General features: G+C 40.4%; 1 protein-coding gene across 1 annotated transcript in view; it reads left to right on the forward strand.

Moving 5' to 3' along the window:
- Positions 1 to 19680, forward strand: part of LOC126459712 (ionotropic receptor 25a-like) — a 281856-nt gene that overhangs the window by 165562 nt on the left and 96614 nt on the right. Inside the window, exon 7 of the mRNA XM_050095879.1 lies at positions 8372 to 8611. Coding sequence (XP_049951836.1) covers positions 8372 to 8611 — 240 coding nt within the window. The remainder of the gene's footprint in view (positions 1 to 8371; positions 8612 to 19680) is intronic.

A 19680-nucleotide genomic window follows, 5' to 3' on the forward strand; every position in this document is an offset into this window, starting at 1 on the left:
CCGAAGAGTGCCGCTTTCTCTTTCGAGATTACCTAGCTCCCCATGCAGCGAAAGCTACCAGATGGGTAGCCCTCCGTCACCAACCTCACATACAAAAACAGCCTTCAACTAAGATGGGTAAACCTCTCTGTTCAGGTATTGGAAACCTAAGTTGGTCATCCTGTGCTCTCCTTCCAACGAGAAGCAACATCGTCTGCTCCCAGCAGACGATGACCAACTCAGAGTTTCCCACAAAACAAAACCGAAACCCCACATTCAAACACACATATGATATTCAATAGGCCTTATCTGAATGCTCAGTCCTTCTGGAAGAGTTCATGAATTGAGCTGAAATCGGGTAGTAAAGTGAATAAGTTGTACCGAATTCGACAAGCGTCTTATAAAACGACTTCACAGAGACGTTTCAGCATTCTTGATCGTGGTCAACTCACCACTTCCAATCTCAAAGTTAACTAACGCTCACGATACCTACAGCGTGTGTTTAAAACAAACCTGATTTGCATTCTCATAGTGGAGCTACTAGCGTCACTCTTATGCCACTGGCGCAAAATTTGAATAGACGTCATCTTTCAGCTGTAGAAACACGCCTACCAACTTTCGTTTATGTCGCACTACGCCTTCTTGGTGATGCGATTTTTTTCGGTCAGAGTGTTATTTCTTCTCATACAGATACCGCGACTCTACCAGCGAGAGAAATTGTAGGTCTTACGGCTGCTTACAAACAGTAGTTTACCGCTCGCACCATTCTCAAATTGAACAAAAAACAGGTGGAATGATAGTGGTAACAGAAGTTCCCTCCGCCACACACCATAAGGTGACTTGTGGAGTGTATGTTACATGTAGATCTAGATTTTGAACGGAAACTTACAAGGAGGTTTTTGACGTAAAATGGCAAAAGAAATATGTTATCAAGCTATCTGAATGACCGCACGGAATATTGATCGACGTGCTCTTTAGTAAATAAGGTCTGCTGTAATTCGCCTGACTGCTCTGGGCCGGGTTTTTAGCGGGCATTCGCCCGTTTGCCGATCGAAAGTCGGGCTGTAATCGCGTGTTGTGCTGTAACCTGGCAACGGGTTGGTCGATGCTCGCACACTGAGTGCCCTTCAATGTTTCAGACGCCCAGCTCTATTCCGATGACCCAGATCCAGTTCTGATGGCCCGAGATTCTAGCTGGACAGCCGGACAATTGGATATCAGATCGGGAACCGCCTCCTTGTCGGTCGCGTCTCGTTCATCAAACTATCAGTTCGTGCGCCGAATTTCACTCGCCGCTGCCTCGCCAGCATTTCTGTGGCTCTATGGTCAGCTGTCAGAAAGTTATAGCACCACTCGCGTTCCAGTCTTGACAGCAGATCCCCATTACCTAAAAACGATACTCTCATGGGAAACTTTAGGTATGATACAATGAATGACAGAACTTATACATTATAAGAATGTTTCAAGAGAAGCACTTCCTTCCAGAGAAAAAAAAAGGAAAATAGAATTGAAAAATACTAAATTGTAACTATTTCATCAAACAATAAAGAACTTTGCAGTTGGAGATCAGGTCCACCTTGTGCAAAAACATAGTTTTGTTTTCCTTCTCACCCAAATATGTTTCCTCACTGCTGTGACTCATCAGAGGATACACTATTTAAAGTCAAACCTCGTTAATCGGGGTCCCACTATTTCGGATTTCCGGTTATCCCTGAACATGTCTTTTCAATTTTTTTGAGACATGGCATTTAGTAGCACAGCAGCCTAGTACCACAGTTATTAAGTTTAAATTCAGCCAACTACCGCACACATGTCCTGGCGCGATGTTAGTTAATAGTACTCTGGTGCCTCCGTTTGTTGCGAATGTAAAATGACATCAAAGCTACAGAAACTGCTAGTGTCCATGGACAAAAAGTTAAGTGCACTGTACATTATGAATAAAGGAGAATCGTCAGAAAACATTGGTGCTGAATTTGCTGTTAGAACTTCGTCTTTCCTAGATTGAAACAACCGGAAATAAATTGAAGAACTTTAGTTCAAAATGACGACAAAGGACAGTTTAAAAATCAATAAGGGAACCGCTAGATGACGGATTTTCATGTGGTTCAGTGCAGTGAAAGTCCTCCAGGGGTTACACTAGGAAAGGAATTAGAAAATCTTATGCATGAATCTGGCATTTTTTTTATTGGTTGCTATTCAGTAAGATATAAGCTTCCACATTAGATGACTGCGCAAAAGCTATTAAAAGGGTAACGATTGAATTACAACGAAGATTTGTTGTAATGCCCTCTTCTGATAAGGGCAACCAAACCATTCCTTTGCCTTAAAGTCCGTGAATCCTCCCTCCTTGAGAATAAGTCACAAAATTCTGCATGGATGTACGGTTTGCTTTTTAAAAACTGTTTCTTTGAGATTTTGTACCCAGTATAACGAAACTGTAAACTTAACTTATGCATGTTAGAAACTTATCTTAGTTCAAAAACAGACGCTCCCTAATTTCATTATATATTTACGGGAGAAAAGGTATGTTTCTTAGAATTTTCAGAGGCTTGTAAGCGTATCTTTCCGAAAAATTTTGACAAGATTCATATTCACACATCCAAATATGTAAGAACTTTGAATATCGCTGTCACTTAGATTCCAGAGATCACGAAACAAGTTCTCTCGGGCAGGCGAAATTTGAACCTTGTCATTTTACCCTTTTCATTGCACCCTTATAATTACTGTACTATTTTACCACTGTTTCGCTTCTTCTTCTCTATTCCTTTGCGCCAACTCTGTGGCTTATGCTTCCTCTTCCGATAATTTCCACTGATTTTCACATTTTTGTCAACGTTTCCCATTTCCACCTCTGCCATGTTCGCTGTTTGTATTGTACCGAATGCGACAACTGAACACTTCAAACGTTCTAAACTTGATTCTTAAACAGATTAATATTACACAAGGCTTATATTTCATGTTTACACTTTCATTAATTCCAATATAATCGACCTGTACCCCTAACCCTATTCAAATTTCAGTCAATTAACTGTTGTCCGTCTATCATTTGGTACAAAGTTGTCTATCCTGCTACTCAGCTGTTCAGTTTCTTTCCGCTAGAGGAAAGCTGGAGTGTAGTGGACGGTTGGTCCGTTTTTGACATTACAGAAATCATGTCTAACGAAATGCAATACATTTTCTGTGTTGTATTACATCCTAAGGTGATATTTAGGGGTTAGAGCGATGGCAATTTTGATACTTCTCGTATCTAGTAAGAGATGGCAGCGCTTTTCTTCAGATTTTTACATTTTAGGGTTATCCTGTTTTGTGTGCATATCTTCAAATGGACTTGAATAACGTATTATCAGCTATAAGGAATTCTGCATCTACGTTTTATACTACGTACAAGACGCTAATTCAGCCAACCGCCATACCGCAACCTGGTGCACATAAAATGGTAGTCGTTGTGTTTACACCACTGTCAGTTGACAGCTGCTGATGAACGTGAACACTTGTAGTCCAATATAGTTATGTTTATGTTTGTACGTAATACTCTTGTATTCGACAAACCGATGAGTAATGATCTTCATGGTAGTGAAAAGGGCAAATTGGAATGTAATGCGATATCCAACACTGACGGACAATGTGTAGTAAAAATTTTAAAGCATAAGTTACATTGAAACTTCCTGGAAGATTAAAACTGTGTGCCCGACCGAGACTCGAACTCGGGACCTTTGCCTTTCGCGGGCAAGTGCTCTACCAACTGAGCTACCGAAGCACGACTCACGCTCGGTGCTCACAGCTTTACTTCTGCCAGTATCTCGTCTCCTACCTTCCAAACTTTGGCAAATGGCTCTGAGCACTATGGGACTTAACATCTATGGTCATCAGTCCCCTCTTCCAAACTTTACAGAAGCTCCTGCAGGAGAGCTTCTGTAAAGTTTGGAAGGTAGGAGACGAGATACTGGCAGAAGTAAAGCTGTGAGTACCGGGCGTGAGTCGTGCTTCGGTGGCTCAGTTGGTAGAGCCAGGAGCTTCTGTAAAGTTTGGAAGGTAGGAGACGAGATACTGGCAGAAGTAAAGCTGTGAGTACCGGCCGTCAGTCGTGCTTCGGGAGCTCAGTTGGTAGAGCACTTGCCCGCGAAAGGCAAAGGTCCCGAGTTGGAGTCTCGGTCGGGCACACAGTTTTAATCTGCCAGGAAGTTTCATATCAGCGCACACTCCGCTGCAGAGTGAAAATCTCATTCTGGATAAGTTACATTGTGATTCCATAGGTTATTTAACAAGACAGTTTGTCAAGTTGTAATACCATGATTGTAAAATATTTTGCATAAACTTCTGTTCATCCTCTTGCAGATCCGATGATGTAAGCACAGCTCTCTCGAAACCGGTCATCCAACAGAATGCTTTTTTAGCTATATTGGCTTGCGAAATTATCTTCAATTAGACATTGCAGATCGCCTCCAGGAATGTATATCAAAATGTAATGCCTAGTTAACTAGGTAATGGACCATCAACAAAGATACATAAATGAAAATGTTGACGTCCTCTCACGCGTAGCTAGATGCTGTTAAAATTGTGGTAGATGCTTTTTGCATTCGGCTGCAGGCAGTGGCCCCTTGCGGGGTCGCCCGCATTGCCACCAACGCCGCCCCCCCCCCCCCCCCCCTAAGTCAGCCCTCGTACGCTTTTCGTTCGTTTCTTTCGCCAGTCAACGCGGCTGAATCGAGTTATGGAGTAGTTGTACTTTCCTATGTAGCAGGCGCGTCCGCGTCATCGTATTTTATACGTTTCTGACTGGCACATACATAGCTAACACATACCCACGAGAAAAGTCGCGGCCATTCTAGTGATCTCGATACGTTACTCTGTCTGGCATTTGTTCGAGAAAAGTCGCGAATATTCTACTGTTTTCTTGTACAGAGAACCTTCGATACGTAGCCGAATAGGAAGCTAGTTTGCATTCATGTAAAATTCAAACATACGAGGGCTGTTCAGTAAAGAATGAGCATAATTTTTTTATGGTCATAATTTCTCGCGCTAAAATTTAATCTTATGATATTCTGTTAGCTTATGTGCAACAAACACGCCGTAGTAGTTTCATTGTTGTGACTCCTGCTTCCCGCCAGTGAGTAGCGGGCACGGTCAGACATGTTCAGTATCGCCAACCGCTGCAATGGAGATAACACGCGAAGAACAATATGAGACTTTGAAATTCTGCTTTCGTCTCAACAGATCTTCAGCTGAGGCCTATAAAACGTTATAGGCGGCCTATGAAGAATCTGTTTTTCCCTACAGCGCAGCTCGAAGGTGGTTTAAAATGTTTAAAGGGGAGAGACAAGCAATTTCAAAGGAAGGTGGACCCGATGCTCCAGTTGCTGCTCTTACAGAAGAAAACATCAACACTGCTGCTGTCGCTGTGAGAGATGATCGACGAATTACCTGAGGATCACTTTCTGAAATACTGAACATTTCATTGGGTGCCACCACACGTTGGTGACAGAATAATTGCACATGACACGTGTTTGTGCGCGATAGGTTCCAAGACTGTTTACTCCCGAACAAAAGGACATTCGCGTGCAGGTCTGCATGCAGTTAAAATTGATGTTAGAGGAAGGTCCGGAGTTCTTTTCAAATGTAATCACTGTTGATGAAACTTGGCTACATCATTTTGATCCGGAGAGCAAACGGCAAAGCTCAGTGTGGCATCTCCTTCATCACCAATCCCCAAAAAGCAAAAGTGGTTGCTTCTGCTGGGAAGGTCATGGTCATCTCAGTCTTTGATATTCTTGGAATGGTTTTGTCAGTACCTGCACACACATCAGTAACTGGACAATACTACAGGGATGTCCTGAAAACATTGCAGGTCCATATCAGGGGCAGAAGACCACATTTCCGTGAAGCAGGCTGGATGTTGCACCACGATAATGCGCGGCCGCATATTGCCAAGGTTGTTGCTGAATATCTTGCAAAAATCAACTTGAAGTGCATCCCTCACCCTCCATATAGTCCGGATTTAGCTCCATGCGACTTTTTTCTATTTCTTAACATGAAGAAACGCCTTCGGGGGAGGCATTATTAACTATCACAAGCAGTGGTGAAGGCTGCGGAGGCGATTTTGAAGGACGTTTAAAAAAATGGTTTCCAGTATGTATCTGAAGACTCGCAGAAACGCTGGGACAAGTACATCGCATTCATGGGAGACTACTTTGAGAAGGACTATCAAAATCATGAGGATGAGTAAATGTATGTTGTCAGAAAAAAATTATAATCATTCTTTATTGAATAGCCCTCGTACTTTTGCCCTCACAACTACTGGAACATGACGGTAATTCAAAAAATGGTTCAAATGGCTCTGAGCACTATGGGACTTAACTTCTGAGGTCATCAGTCCCCTAGAACTTAGAACTACTTAAACCTAACTAACCTAAGGACGTCACACACATCCATGCCCGAGGCAGGATTCGAACCTGCGACCGTAGCGGTCGTGCGGTTCCAGACTGTAGCGCCTAGAACCGCTCGGCCACTCTGGCCGGCGTGACGGTGATGATATGGCGCATAAATCGAATCAGTCATTAAATGAGCTACCATTCTTTGAAGAAGAATCACTCTTTGTGATTAAAGAGAGACTAATTGGAGACATCCTTTAATACAAGCAAACGAGCATAAACGCCCTTAATGATCATGATTCTGTTATGCAAGCGTTGTCTGTTTGTCCTAGATCTGACTGTCCTACTTTTCACGCGCTGTACAAAATATTTGCTTGTCTACCTGCATCAATTGCTGCAGTAGAAAGAAATTTTTCAACATTGGGGCATACAAAGACATGGCTGAGGTCGACAATGAAGGAGGAGCGACTTAATGGCTTAGCTCTGTTGAACACTCACCCTGACATTGATGGTCCTATTGACGATGTAATTAACCAATTTGCCAGGAAGAACAGGCGCATAGAATTCATCATTTAACGAGGAGAACCACAATTGTAACTCTTTTGTACGAGGGCCTTTCTAAAAGAAATGCACACTATTTCTGTAAAAATACATTTTCATTCGGAATGTGTGAAAGTTTTACAGTGTGTAGATACATCCTTCCCGCTTGTTTTCAAACTAAGTTCAAACTGTTCCCGTGAGTGGCGCCGTCACAGCATGTCTTCAAGGTTGCTGCTACACTTGACGTTCGTCAGAAGCAACTTGCTGTCATAGAATTCCTGTGCCGTGAAAACAAGACAGTGGGAAACATCCACAAGAGGTTGAAAACTGTGTATGGAGATGCTGCTGTCGATCGTAATACAGTTAGTCGGTGGACAAGCAGGTTACGTGATGAAAGCGGGCACGGCAATATTGAGGATTGTCCTCGCAGCGACAGGCCTCATACTGCACGCACTACAAAGAATGTGCAGAGAGTTAATGGATTGGTGACTGCTGACAGACGCATCACAGTGAAAGAATTGTCACGCTACGTTGGGATAGGGGAAGGAAGTGTTTGCAGAATACTGAAAGTGTTGGCGTTAAAAAAGGTTTTTGCCAGGTGGGTTCGCAGGATGTTGACAGTGGCTCACAAAGAAACACGAAAAACGGTATGTAGCGAACTTTTGGAACAGTACAGGAATGGTGGAGATGAATTTCTTGGAAGAATTGTGACAAGTGATGAAACAAGGCTCCATCATTTTTCACCAGAGACGAAGAGGCAATGCAAATTCACCCAAGAAAAAAAAAATTCAAAACCACACCTTCTGCTGGAAAAGTTATGGCTACGGTGTTTTTCGATTCCGAAGGACTCTTGCTTGTGGACATCATGCCAAGTGGAACCACCATAAATTCTTATGCATATATGACGACAGGTAAGAAAATTCAAGCTCGACTGAGTCGTGTTAGACCACATCGGCAAAAGCAGGATGTTTTGATGTTGCACGACAATGCACGGCCACATGTCAGTCAAAAACAATGGAAGTGATCACAAAACTCGGATGGACAACACTGAAACACCCGCCTTACAATCCTGATCTGGCTCCATGTGACTATCATCTCTTTGGGAAACTGAAAGACTCTCTTCATGGAACAAGGTTTGAAGATGATGACTCCCTTGTGCACGCTGCCAAACAGTGCCTCCAACAGGTTGGTCCAGAATTTTACCGTGCGGGTATACAAGCGCTGGTTCCAAGATGGCGTAAGGCAGTTGAGAGGGATGGAAATTATGTGAAGAAATGAAAATATTGTTCCTAAAGGATGTATCTACACACTGTAAAACTTTCAAACATTTAGAATAAAAGACGGATATTAAAAAAAATAGAGTGCATTTCTTTCGTTAAACTTAGCATGTGACTTGATTATTTTTTATTACGGTAAAACTGAAGGTAGCTCAAGATACCTTTAGCGCCCCCTCCTCGAGGTTCTGTATCTGCCAATGGGTGCAGGTGGCGCCCGCGTACCTGCGAGCGGCGCTGTCCGCCGTGGTGGAGGCGCTGACGGAGCTGCACAGCAAGGGGCTGGAGGTGCGGCCGGTGGCCAAGCAGTGCAGCTCCGCCGACGCCGGCTCGCCGTCGGACGACGAGGGCGACGGGGGTGGGGGCGGGGGCGTGGACGCCGAGGACGCCACCGAGCCGCCGCCCAACGCCACCGGCAACTACGACGCCTTCCTCAGGGCCATCGCGCTGGTAAGCACTGGGGAGACCAGGTCTCTCCCGCATTACGGCAGTATTCTCTTACCCCTCGCGACTCCCTTACTGAACGCCTCTTTCTCCCGTATATTTCGTCACTGATCACTATTGAAAACATTAATCCCTCGAAGTACAATCGATAGTTCAAGTACCATGATCGATAGATCTCGTAAAGGTTTCGTGTAATACTCGACACTATTGTTGACATACAGTAGTATTACCGTTTTTGATTCTACGGAAAGAAGAGAGTTTGGCTCAAGGGAATGTAAAGAGTGAAGAAGGAATGGCGTAGTCTACGCATCTAGAGGGGTCGTGACAGGGGAAATGTTCACTTCTCAGTACTGTACTGGCAACCTACGGATGCGCTCGCCTCGTACCGATCAGTAACTGTGGTACAAATGACACAATGAAGCAACAAGGAGCCGTGCAGGAGGATTATAGAGACCCCTCATTACATTGTTTATTTCTCAACTGACTCACACAATGCAAGAAAATTTCTCAATACCTCGAAAGAGTTGATTCCCTGCTCAGAGATTGATAAAGTCAGAGCTTATGATAGAAACCATTTTTATTATAACTGCAAAGAATATTTTTAATTTGCACTAGAAGGTACAAGACTGTAGAATTCTGCAGCTTCTGTACATAAGTACTTGTAGTGACCACAAGATATACAGGGTATCCCATTTATCTTGACCACTGTTTGTCCAGATGGAAATTGCAAGTGAAATACCTAATGAAAAATACATGGTGCCATTTAAAAAAGTCATACCGCTGTTCACATCATTGTAGAAAGCAAAGCTACAACGAAGGCAATCATGCTGATTGATGTCCCCCTAACAGCTAAAGAACATTTGCTGAAACATTTTGTAATTTGCATCTGGACAATCAGTTATTTAGGGTGGTCAAGATAAATGGGACCCCCTTGTATGTGGGCAAATTTGTCGGATTCTATTGTGTATTATATGTAGTGAACAAATAAATTGTTGAGTTTAGATTAGTTTAGATTATATTTCATTCGACAGACCCAAAAATGAGAGAATAGTCTTAGTGTGGCATATGTCAGAAAAATATAACAAACATATTTAGAACACTTGAGTGTAATATTTGTCTCTGAATTTGCACCACAACTGAGTCTTGTTACACGCTTTTTTCGGTTTGTGCAGTTCTCCATACTATGGTACCGTAGGGCATAATAGAGTAAGAGTAAGCAAAAATTGCCAGTTCTTTTATATTTATATCTCCATTGTAGCCCATTCCAAGAAAATTCGACGGTCGTGTGCAGCTGAAATTTATTGCTACTAAATCTCCCTTAAAAGTTTCTTAAAATCAATGTTAGATGTTGACTGCCTCCCTTAAAATGACACACAAATGTTGGTCGCCCTAGTAGGAACCTCCGCTTCAGTCGTGCCCATGCCTAATTCTAGAATGGTAGTCAGGGATAGCTATATCTGTGATTAACTGTATATTGTTGTACAGGATGTATTTCTAAAGACGACCTACACAGTAAGGACCTGAAGGCCACACGATGCCAACCGACCTCCGTCTCCTGATCGGCTAGTGACGTCGTTTGATTCTGGTCTGAAGGTAATGGAGTAGACATATTCCTGCCCCAGTTACTGTCAGTTTTCCAAGCTTTGGCTCCGCTATTTACCTTCCAAGTATCTCTTCACTCTTCCTCTTGAAGCTGAGTGCACTCTTTTTTCTTCTTCTACGCATGAGCTACTCTGTACTAAGTTTATTTCAACTGTTTCTCCTTTATTTTCTTCCATGTGCTCTCATCATTTCTGGAGGTTCCCCTCTTCTTTCTTCTATCCAAGTGACTCCAGTCACCTTCTGTTTTCCATGGAAAACTTTGGAATCTTGCAATTTCTTTCTGAGTAGCAGTCGTTCCTCGGTATCTTGCGGAGTGATTAGGATTTCTTCTGTGTCCCTTCCAATTACTTTGCCCCATGTGTCATCCATTTTTGGGTTATCGAAATGAATGAACAGCCTCTTTGTCGGTCTGTTGGTATTCATCCTTTGTATGAAGCTACAGAAAGATTTCTCCTTTTCCCTATCAAGTCCGTAATTTTTTTCAGTGAATGTGTACTATTCACTATTATTTCGTCCTCTGTATAGTGTATCCTCTTTAATTTGTCCCAAAATTTTCCTTAGTATTTTTCTGTCTGTGGTTACCGGTGCTTCTATCATCGCCTTTACGTTTAGAGTTAAAACTTCTGCTGCATAAAATGCTCCTGGCCGAAGTACTGTGAAGTAATGTCTGTAGCATTGAGGGATATTTATTTCTGATTATATACATCATTAGTGAGGTACTGTAACATTTACGTCTTCTTAATTATTGCTTTAAGGACGTCTTTCTCCCAAACGCCTCCCACAATGTTTTTTATTGAATTATTTATTCACACAGGGACCATTTGACAATGATATAGTGTTTATTCTCGTAATGAAAATAAATAGCTCAAATATATATAAATATAGGATATACTGTATGTTATTAGGAGGATAAGAAAGGTGGTCCCCTGTGGACCCACTGAAGGAACCATCCTGGCATTTTAAATATATAAATTATACAGCCAACTGGTTGCATAAGTTCAATGTAAAAACCTTGACCAGTTTTCAGTATCACTAAGGGTATCTTCTTCAGAAGGAAGCCACGTAAATTACATGACGTAATGTCTTCTCTTTTAACAAGCTCTGCCTGTGTAACAATTTTTACTTTTTCCCTGGAGGACTTTACACCGTATTTCCTGTTGTTTCACTTCAGCTCTTTAGCTCATCATGTACGTTTACAACGTAATTTATGTGACTTCAAAAAATGGTTTAAATGTCTCGGAGCACTATGAGACTTAACATCTGAAGTCATCAGTCCCCTATAACTTAGAACTACTTAAACCTAACTAACCTAAGGACATCACACATATCTATGCCCGATGCAGGATTCGAACCTGCGACGGTAGCCGTCGCGCGGTTCCAGACTGAAGCGCCTAGAACCGCTCAGCCATCGCGGCCGGCAATTTATGTGACTTCCTTCTGAAGAAGTTACCCTTAGTGGTATCGAAACCTGATCAATGTTTCTTACATTAAACTTATGCAACCGGTTGGCAGTATACTTTGGACACTGAGAATTTATTTACGGTTGCTGCTGTCAGCCATGTTTAAAATTGTGAGATCTTGCTGGAAACAATTTAGGTAAAACGTTCTGAGATGCTCATAAAATTTCTTTATTGAACAACCAGTTTCAGCTTGCAGAATATCAGCATGTTCATCAAAACATTTACAACCTGACGTTGATCTGTGGGCCGAAACTGATTGTTCAGTAAGGAATTTTATCAGCAGCTCTTGATGGTAAATCAAGACGGCCTCTGAACCTTATGAAAGTATATTAGTTTAGGAAAGCCACAGAAAATCTAAATTAGGATCGGCCGACAGAGCGGACTCCATCCTCCCGTCTTAACGACTGCACTACCTCATTCGGCTCGTCACCATTGAACAATACGCTTCTGGTCATACACAATTTGCACAAGATAACTTATATAATACTGTAAGAAAGTAGTTTAGCACTGTTTCTTTACAGTGGACCACGAACATGCTGACGTGCCCCTCGTCATACTTTCAGTCTGTCCGAAAAACTGACTCCAGACCCACACACATGATACCATGCTCCAAGCACATCTCCATGTCCTTCCATAGTACGTCTGGAAACTGAATCATCTTCTTCCTGCAACACGAGTGAGATGTTTACCTCATGAGAATGGAGAATAACAAATCATACTGTTATAGTGCACTATAAATTTTGATACAAGGTTTTCTCCATTGCAATGTGATTATCTATTTTAGTGTGACAAGGTGTGTAGTTGTCCCGTTTCGTTAATAAACCCCATTCTGAGCAATGTTGGTAACTGTGTAGGAGATATTATTACTGCCTTTTTAAATAAATCTATACAGGGTGATTTTTTTCAGAATGTACAAACTCTAGGGATTGAACGAGGATAGGATATGGAACAAAAAAGGTCTAATGAACTTTTGTCCACTTATTCAATCATACATTCTTACAGAGACTGTTAGTTTGAGATACAGTAGTTAGCCGGTTGCGGTGATGTGGAACGTGTGAAGTGCACAAGAAATGCACATATGAAACAAGATTGTACAGTGTTAAATATTAATATCTCTATTATTTACCCCATACCCTTAAATGGCACCACATGCATGTACTATATTTACAGATCTATTTATTCCTATTCAAGAATTCATCTATGGTATAGAAGGAGTTGTCAAAGAGACATGATTTCAATTTCTTTTTGAAGCTATTACTGTTGTCTGTCAGACATTTTATTTCCTCTGGTAATTTGTCAAAAAATTTTATAGCAGCATATTTTACCCCTTTCTGTGCCAAAGATAGGTTGAGTAAAGGATAGTGTAAGTCTTTCTTTCTTATGGTATTATAATCATGAGTGTCACTGTTGTTTTTAAACTGGTCCATGTTGTTGAGAACAAATTTCATTAGTGAGTAAATGTACTGTGAGGCTGTTGTAAAAATTCCCAATCATTTAAAAAGATACCTACAAGATGTACGACTGTGAACCCCACACATTATTCTAACCACTTTCTTTTGAGCAGTGAATACTTTTTGTCTAAGTGTTGAGTTACCCCAAAATATTATTCCGTATGACACCAGAGAGTGAAAGTACATCCTCAAAATTGGAAATTATTGTTACTGCAAAAGTTGCTGAACCCATTCGCTTTAGAAGATCCAAAATACGAATTTTCCAATTAAGATTCTCATTTATATGTACACCCAAAAACTTAGTATGCTCCACCTTGACTACTGACTTCTGTTAACGTGTTATCTTTATTGAAGGAACTGTACTTTTTGGAGCAGAAAATTGGATGTACGGTGTTTTTCAAAGTTTAGAGCAAGCCCATTTGCAGAAAACCAATTAATGACTTTTCCAAAGACCTCATTTGTATCATTTTCAATGGGAGTTTCTTTTACTGGACTGCGGACTAGTATGCGCTGTCCCATGCAGCCACATTGAGAGTATGCATGGTTTCCTCCTGGAAGGTGGTACTGTTCTTCATACGTCATGACCTAGCGCCCCCCCCCCCCCTGCCATAGTCATTGGTGATATTGTGTCTGATTGACCTCTTTTGCTGACTCACCTCGTAATGGCTGTGATACAGCGTTGTACACAATGGTTCCGTATTCGAATCGAGAGCTAGCCGACATGTTGTTTACTTACGGAAAAGCAAGTGGCAACGGGTGGTGAGCAGAAAGGTTGTATCAGGACACTTATCCCAATCGACAATAACCACAGCATTCAATGTTTACTACAGTGTTTCACCGTTTGTCTGAGGCAGGGTAGTTTCAGGAAGAAGGAAATCATGAAGAACGTATCCAAAATGTTCGGACACTAGATTTGGAGGAAAATGTGATTAACACTGGGGAAGGCGACCGCCAGTACAGGGTAAGCCAGACGAACGTGTGGAACATTTTCCATAACAATTGTCACTACCCTTATCACGTACAGCGTGTGCAGGGCTTACTAGCGGCAGATTTTCCACATCGGAAGCAGTTGTGTCACTGGTTTCGTCACGAGGCAACCATGATTCCGGGATTTGTATAATCCATCCTATTCACAGATGAGGCCAGCTTTACGCAGAGTGTTGTCATATGTGGGATAGTATGCAGATCCCAATGGTATGGTGACGGCGAATGATCAGCATTGGTCAGCCGGAAAGTGTGGGCTGGGACCAGTCTTCCTTCCACGTCGCCTAACAGGTCGGAACTATCGGCGTTTCAGCGGGTGACTTTGCCTCCCCTATTGGAAGAAGTGCCATTGATGATTCAAAGGGCTATGTAGCTGCTACATTATGGTGCTCCGGCCCACTTCGCTGTTAATGTCTGAACGCATTTCAGTCACGTCTTCCCAGGTCGATGGATCAGATGCTGAGGTCCAATGGCATGACCTGCTCATTCACTGGATTTCAGCCCGTGCGATTTCTCGTTATGGGGCATCTCACCTCAAAAATATCGTGTATGGAGAGCCCATTCCAGATGCGGAGACACTGGAGCAGCGTACTCGTGCTGCCTTTGACACTGTTCGGTAAACGTGTGAGACAGAATATGCTACGACGCGTACACGCATGCATTGAGTCACATGCAAACCATTTTCAACTGTGGCTGCATGGAACAGCGCATATTAGACCGAAGTTTCTGTAACAATAAATTGTCCCTAGCATGGAAACCGTGCATTTCCGACGTAAGTGCATTATACCTTTTTCGCTTCGATTCCTCTCATTGATCAATCCCTAGACTTTGTACGCGGTGGAAAAAATTGCGCTGTAGGGTCAATCCGTACCAAGTGGTCCATGAAAAAAATAATTGGTTGCTTGACCATCTCAGAAAAATTTTATATTTACTGGGTGAATTCCCCAATGTTTAGTAGTCACAAAAATATTTTTTTTAAAATTGATTGTTTATTATTTTGAAATGGCGGCCATATTTGTTCCAGGCCGCATGCGTTTTTTCGTATTTGCAAGCATCTACATTTTTTACAATTATTCAGTAGTGGATTGTCCTAAGCCTTTCAGATAAAATGCATTTAGTTCAACATACTCTGGGCTACAAATTAAAATCATTATCACTTAGCTGAATGTATTCTTTAATATACTTTTAATAGTTCGAAGTTATCAGCTACAAATTTAAAAAAAAAAACTCAGTTTTTGAACATTAGTTTTCCGAAGAAAGATTAATTTCTCAGCTTTAATATTTTTTCTGCTGTTATACTCTATAGTATAGTTACTTTTTGTAGTATCAATGGTGAGCAGCTTACACTTAAAAAATACACTATTTTAAAAAATGGATTTTTTTTAGTTTTTCCCTTTTGAGGCCTGCAATATCTTTGTTGGGGAACAGATAAAAATCTGAAAATTTCACAGTTAATAGACCTTTATGATATCAAACTTAAGTATAAATTTCAACTTTGAGATTCGATTGGAAGTTATGGAAAATATATTACAAACACGAGTAAAAAATACGTTTTTTAACATCTGCGATATCTAGGCCTATGGAATAGATTAGATTAGATTAATACTAGTTCCATGGATCATGAATACGATATATCGTAATGATGTAGAACGAGTCGAATTTTCTAATACATGACATAATTAGGTTAATTTAACAACATACTTAAGTTAATATAACAACTTTATTTTTTTGTGTTTTTTGTTTTTATTTATTTTTTATTTTTATTTTTTTATTTTTTTTCTTAATTTATATCTAAAAATTCCTCTATGGAGTAGAAGGAGTTGTCATTCAGAAACTCTTTTAATTTCTTCTTAAATACTTGTTGGTTATCTGTCAGACTTTTGATACTATTTGGTAAGTGACCAAAGACTTTAGTGCCAGTATAATTCACCCCTTTCTGTGCCAAACGCTGCAGTCTGGAACCGCAAGACCGCTACGGTCGCAGGTTCGAATCCTGCCTCGGGCATGGATGTTTGTGATGCCCTTAGGTTAGTTAGGTTTAACTAGTTATAAGTTCTAGGGGACTAATGACCTCAGCAGTTGAGTCCCATAGTGCTCAGAGCCATTTGAACCATTTTTTTTTTCTGTGTCAAAGTTAGATTTAATCTTGAATAGTGAAGATCATCCTCTCTCCTAGTATTGTAGTTATGCACACTGCTATTACTTTTGAATTGGGTTTGGTTGTTAATAACAAATTTCATAAGAGAGTATATATACTGAGAAGCTACTGTGAATATCCCTAGATCCTTAAATAAATGTCTGCAGGATGATCTTGGGTGGACTCCAGCTATTATTCTGATTACACGCTTTTGTGCAATATATACTTTATTCCTCAGTGATGAATTCCCCCAAAATATGATGCCATATGAAAGCAATGAGTGAAAATAGGCGTAGTAAGCTAATTTACTAAGATGTTTATCACCAAAATTTGCAATGACCCTTATTGCATAAGTAGCTGAACTCAAACGTTTCAGCAGATCATCAATGTGTTACTTCCAATTTAATCTCTCATCAATGGACACACCTAAAAATTTGGAATATTCTACCTTAGCTATATGCTTCTGATTAAGGTCTATATTTATTAATGGTGTCATACCATTCCCTGTACGGAACTGTATGTACTGTGTCTTATCAAAATTCAGTGAGAGTCCGTTTACAAGGAACCACTTAGTAATTTTCTGAAAGACAGTATTGACAATTTCATCAGTTAATTCTTGTTTGTCAGGTGTGATTACTATACTTGTATCATCAGCAAAGAGAACTAACTTTGCCTCTTCATGAATATAGAATGGCAAGTCATTAATATATAATAAGAACAACAAAGGACCCAAGACTGACCCTTGTGGAACCCCATTCTTGATAGTTCCCCAGTTTGAAGAATGTGCTGATCTTTGCATGTTACGAGAACTACTTATTTCAACTTTCTGCACTCTTCCAGTTAGGTATGAATTAAACCATTTGTGCACTGTCCCACTCATGCCACAATACTTGCGCTTGTCTAGCAGAATTTCATGATTTACACAATTAAAAGCATTTGAGAGATCACAAAAAATCCCAATGGGTGGTGTTCGGTTATTCAGATCATTCAAAATTTGACTGGTGAAAGCATATATGGCATTTTCTGTTGAAAAACCTTTCTGGAAACCAAACTGACATTTTGTTAGTACTTCATTTTTACAGATATGTGAAGCTACTCTTGAATACATTACTTTCTCAAAAATTTTGGATAAAGCTGTTAGAAGGGAGATTGGACGGTAATTGTTGACATCAGATCTATCCCCCTTTTTATGCAAAAGTATAACAATAGCATATTTCAGTCTATCAGGGAAAATGCCCTGTTCCAGAGAGCTATTACACAGGTGACTGAGAATCTTACTTATCTGTTGAGAACAAGCCTTTAGTATTTTGCTGGAAATGCCATCAATTCCATGTGAGTTTTTGCTTTTAAGCAAGTTTATTATTTCCCTAATTTCAGAGGGAGAAGTGGGTGAGATTTCAATTGTATCAAATTGCATAGGTATGGCCTCTTCCATTAACAGCCTAGCATCTTCTAATGAACACCTGGATCCTACTATATCCACAACACTTAGAAAATGATTATTAAAAATATTTTCAACTTCTGACTTTTTGTTCATAAAGTTTTCATTCAATTTGATGGTAATACTGTCTTCCTCTGCTCTTGGTTGACCTGTTTCTCTTTTAATAATATTCCAAATTGTTTTAATTTTATTATCAGAGTTGCTGATTTCAGACATGATACACATACTCCTGTATTTTTTAATAACTTTTCTTAATATAACACAGTAGTTTTTATAATTTTTGATAGTTTCTGGGTCACTACTCTTTCTTGCTGTCAGATACATTTCCCTTTTCCGGTTACAAGATATTTTTATACCCTTAGTAAGCCATGGTTTGTTACAAGGTTTCTTACGAGTATATTTAACTATTTTCTTGGGGAAGCAGTTTTCAAATGCATTTACAAAAATGTCATGAAATAAATTATATTTTAAATTGGCATCAGGTTCACGGTACACCTCATCCCAGTCTAACTGCTGTAGGCTTTCCCTGAAATTTGCAATTGTTAAATCGTTGACTGAACGTACTACTTTGGAGGACTGTTTAGTATTGCTGAATGGAGCTATGTCATATATTGTAACTAGCTGTGCACCATGATCAGAAAGACCATTCTCAACAGGCTGAGCATTTATCTGGTTAAACTTATCTTGGTCTATAAAGAAGTTATCTATCAGTGAGCTGCTATCCTTTACCACCCAAGTAGGAAAATCAATAACGGGTGTCAAATTGAAAGAACCGAGTAATACTTCAAGGTCATTTTTCCTATTACCCTCTTTCAGAGAATCTACATTGAAGTCCCCACAAATAATAATTTGCTTCCCCCTGTCTGACAGATAGCACAACAAGGAGTCCAAATTTTTCAGAAATAGATGAAAATTTCCTGATGGGGACCTATATACAGTTACAATTATAAATGTGCCTTTATTTAATTTAAGCTCACAGGCACATGCTTCTATATGTTTCTCTACACAACTTTTTTGTTTCTATACTTTTTGCACAATGATAACTTTTGACATATATGGCAACTCCTCCTTTCTCCATATTTTCTCTCATTACATGTGCAGAGAGCTTATATCCACTTACATTTACCTTATCCATATCAGTAACAATGTGATGCTCAGACAGGCATAGTATATCTATATCATTCTCAGCTTCTAAATCTTCTAAACAAACCAGAAGCTCATCTACTTTATTCTTTAAACTCCCAATATTTTGATGAAATATACTTACATTATTTTTAATTATACTTTTATGAGAACCTTTCCTTATTCTAACATTTGCAGTACTCTCCTGTCTGAGTTTCTCATTGTGCTTAGGCCTAGTTCCTATACCAGTGGTCACATGGTGTTCAGAGAGGCAGATTATGTCAACTGGGTTGGGTGACTTTAATTCATCAATGCAATTACCTAGGACTGAGATAAAACTTGGTGGACATAAAATTTCTGGTGATTGGTGAAAATTTATAATTGATAGCTGTGATTGGTGATCAAATGTGCTAGAATTGTGCTGTTTAATTTCTTTCCTAAACTGAAGATTTGTTTCAATCCTGACCTCTCGTAGAACTTGACATCTTTCTGTCTTACCTATCCTAAAAAAGGTGCTGCTCCAACACCTGTAACCACTGGTATTTTACCATTCATGGCAGTGCCTCCCCCCCTTAAATTTCCTGCTATTACCCCAGCCAGTTTCCCCTTCCCTTTCCTGTTGAGATGTAGGCCGTGCCTGGTATAGTCCCAACTACTGAGATAATCAACAGGAACCACACCAATATGAGCCCCCGCACCCGATCCAAGCAGCTGTTCCAACTCCACATTAACTCTCCCAACAGAAGAGTTCAAATGAGGCCGGTCATGGCGTCTCAGGACAGATACAAATTCAACATTGGTGTGTCTCGATGCCGACGCAATCTTGATCAGGTCACACTCTATACTGTACCCAGGATCTCTGTCGATGCTGTTCCCTG

The sequence above is a fragment of the Schistocerca serialis genome, chromosome 1 (genome assembly GCF_023864345.2).
Source record: "Schistocerca serialis cubense isolate TAMUIC-IGC-003099 chromosome 1, iqSchSeri2.2, whole genome shotgun sequence".
In the NCBI taxonomy this organism is placed as follows: domain Eukaryota; kingdom Metazoa; phylum Arthropoda; class Insecta; order Orthoptera; family Acrididae; genus Schistocerca; species Schistocerca serialis.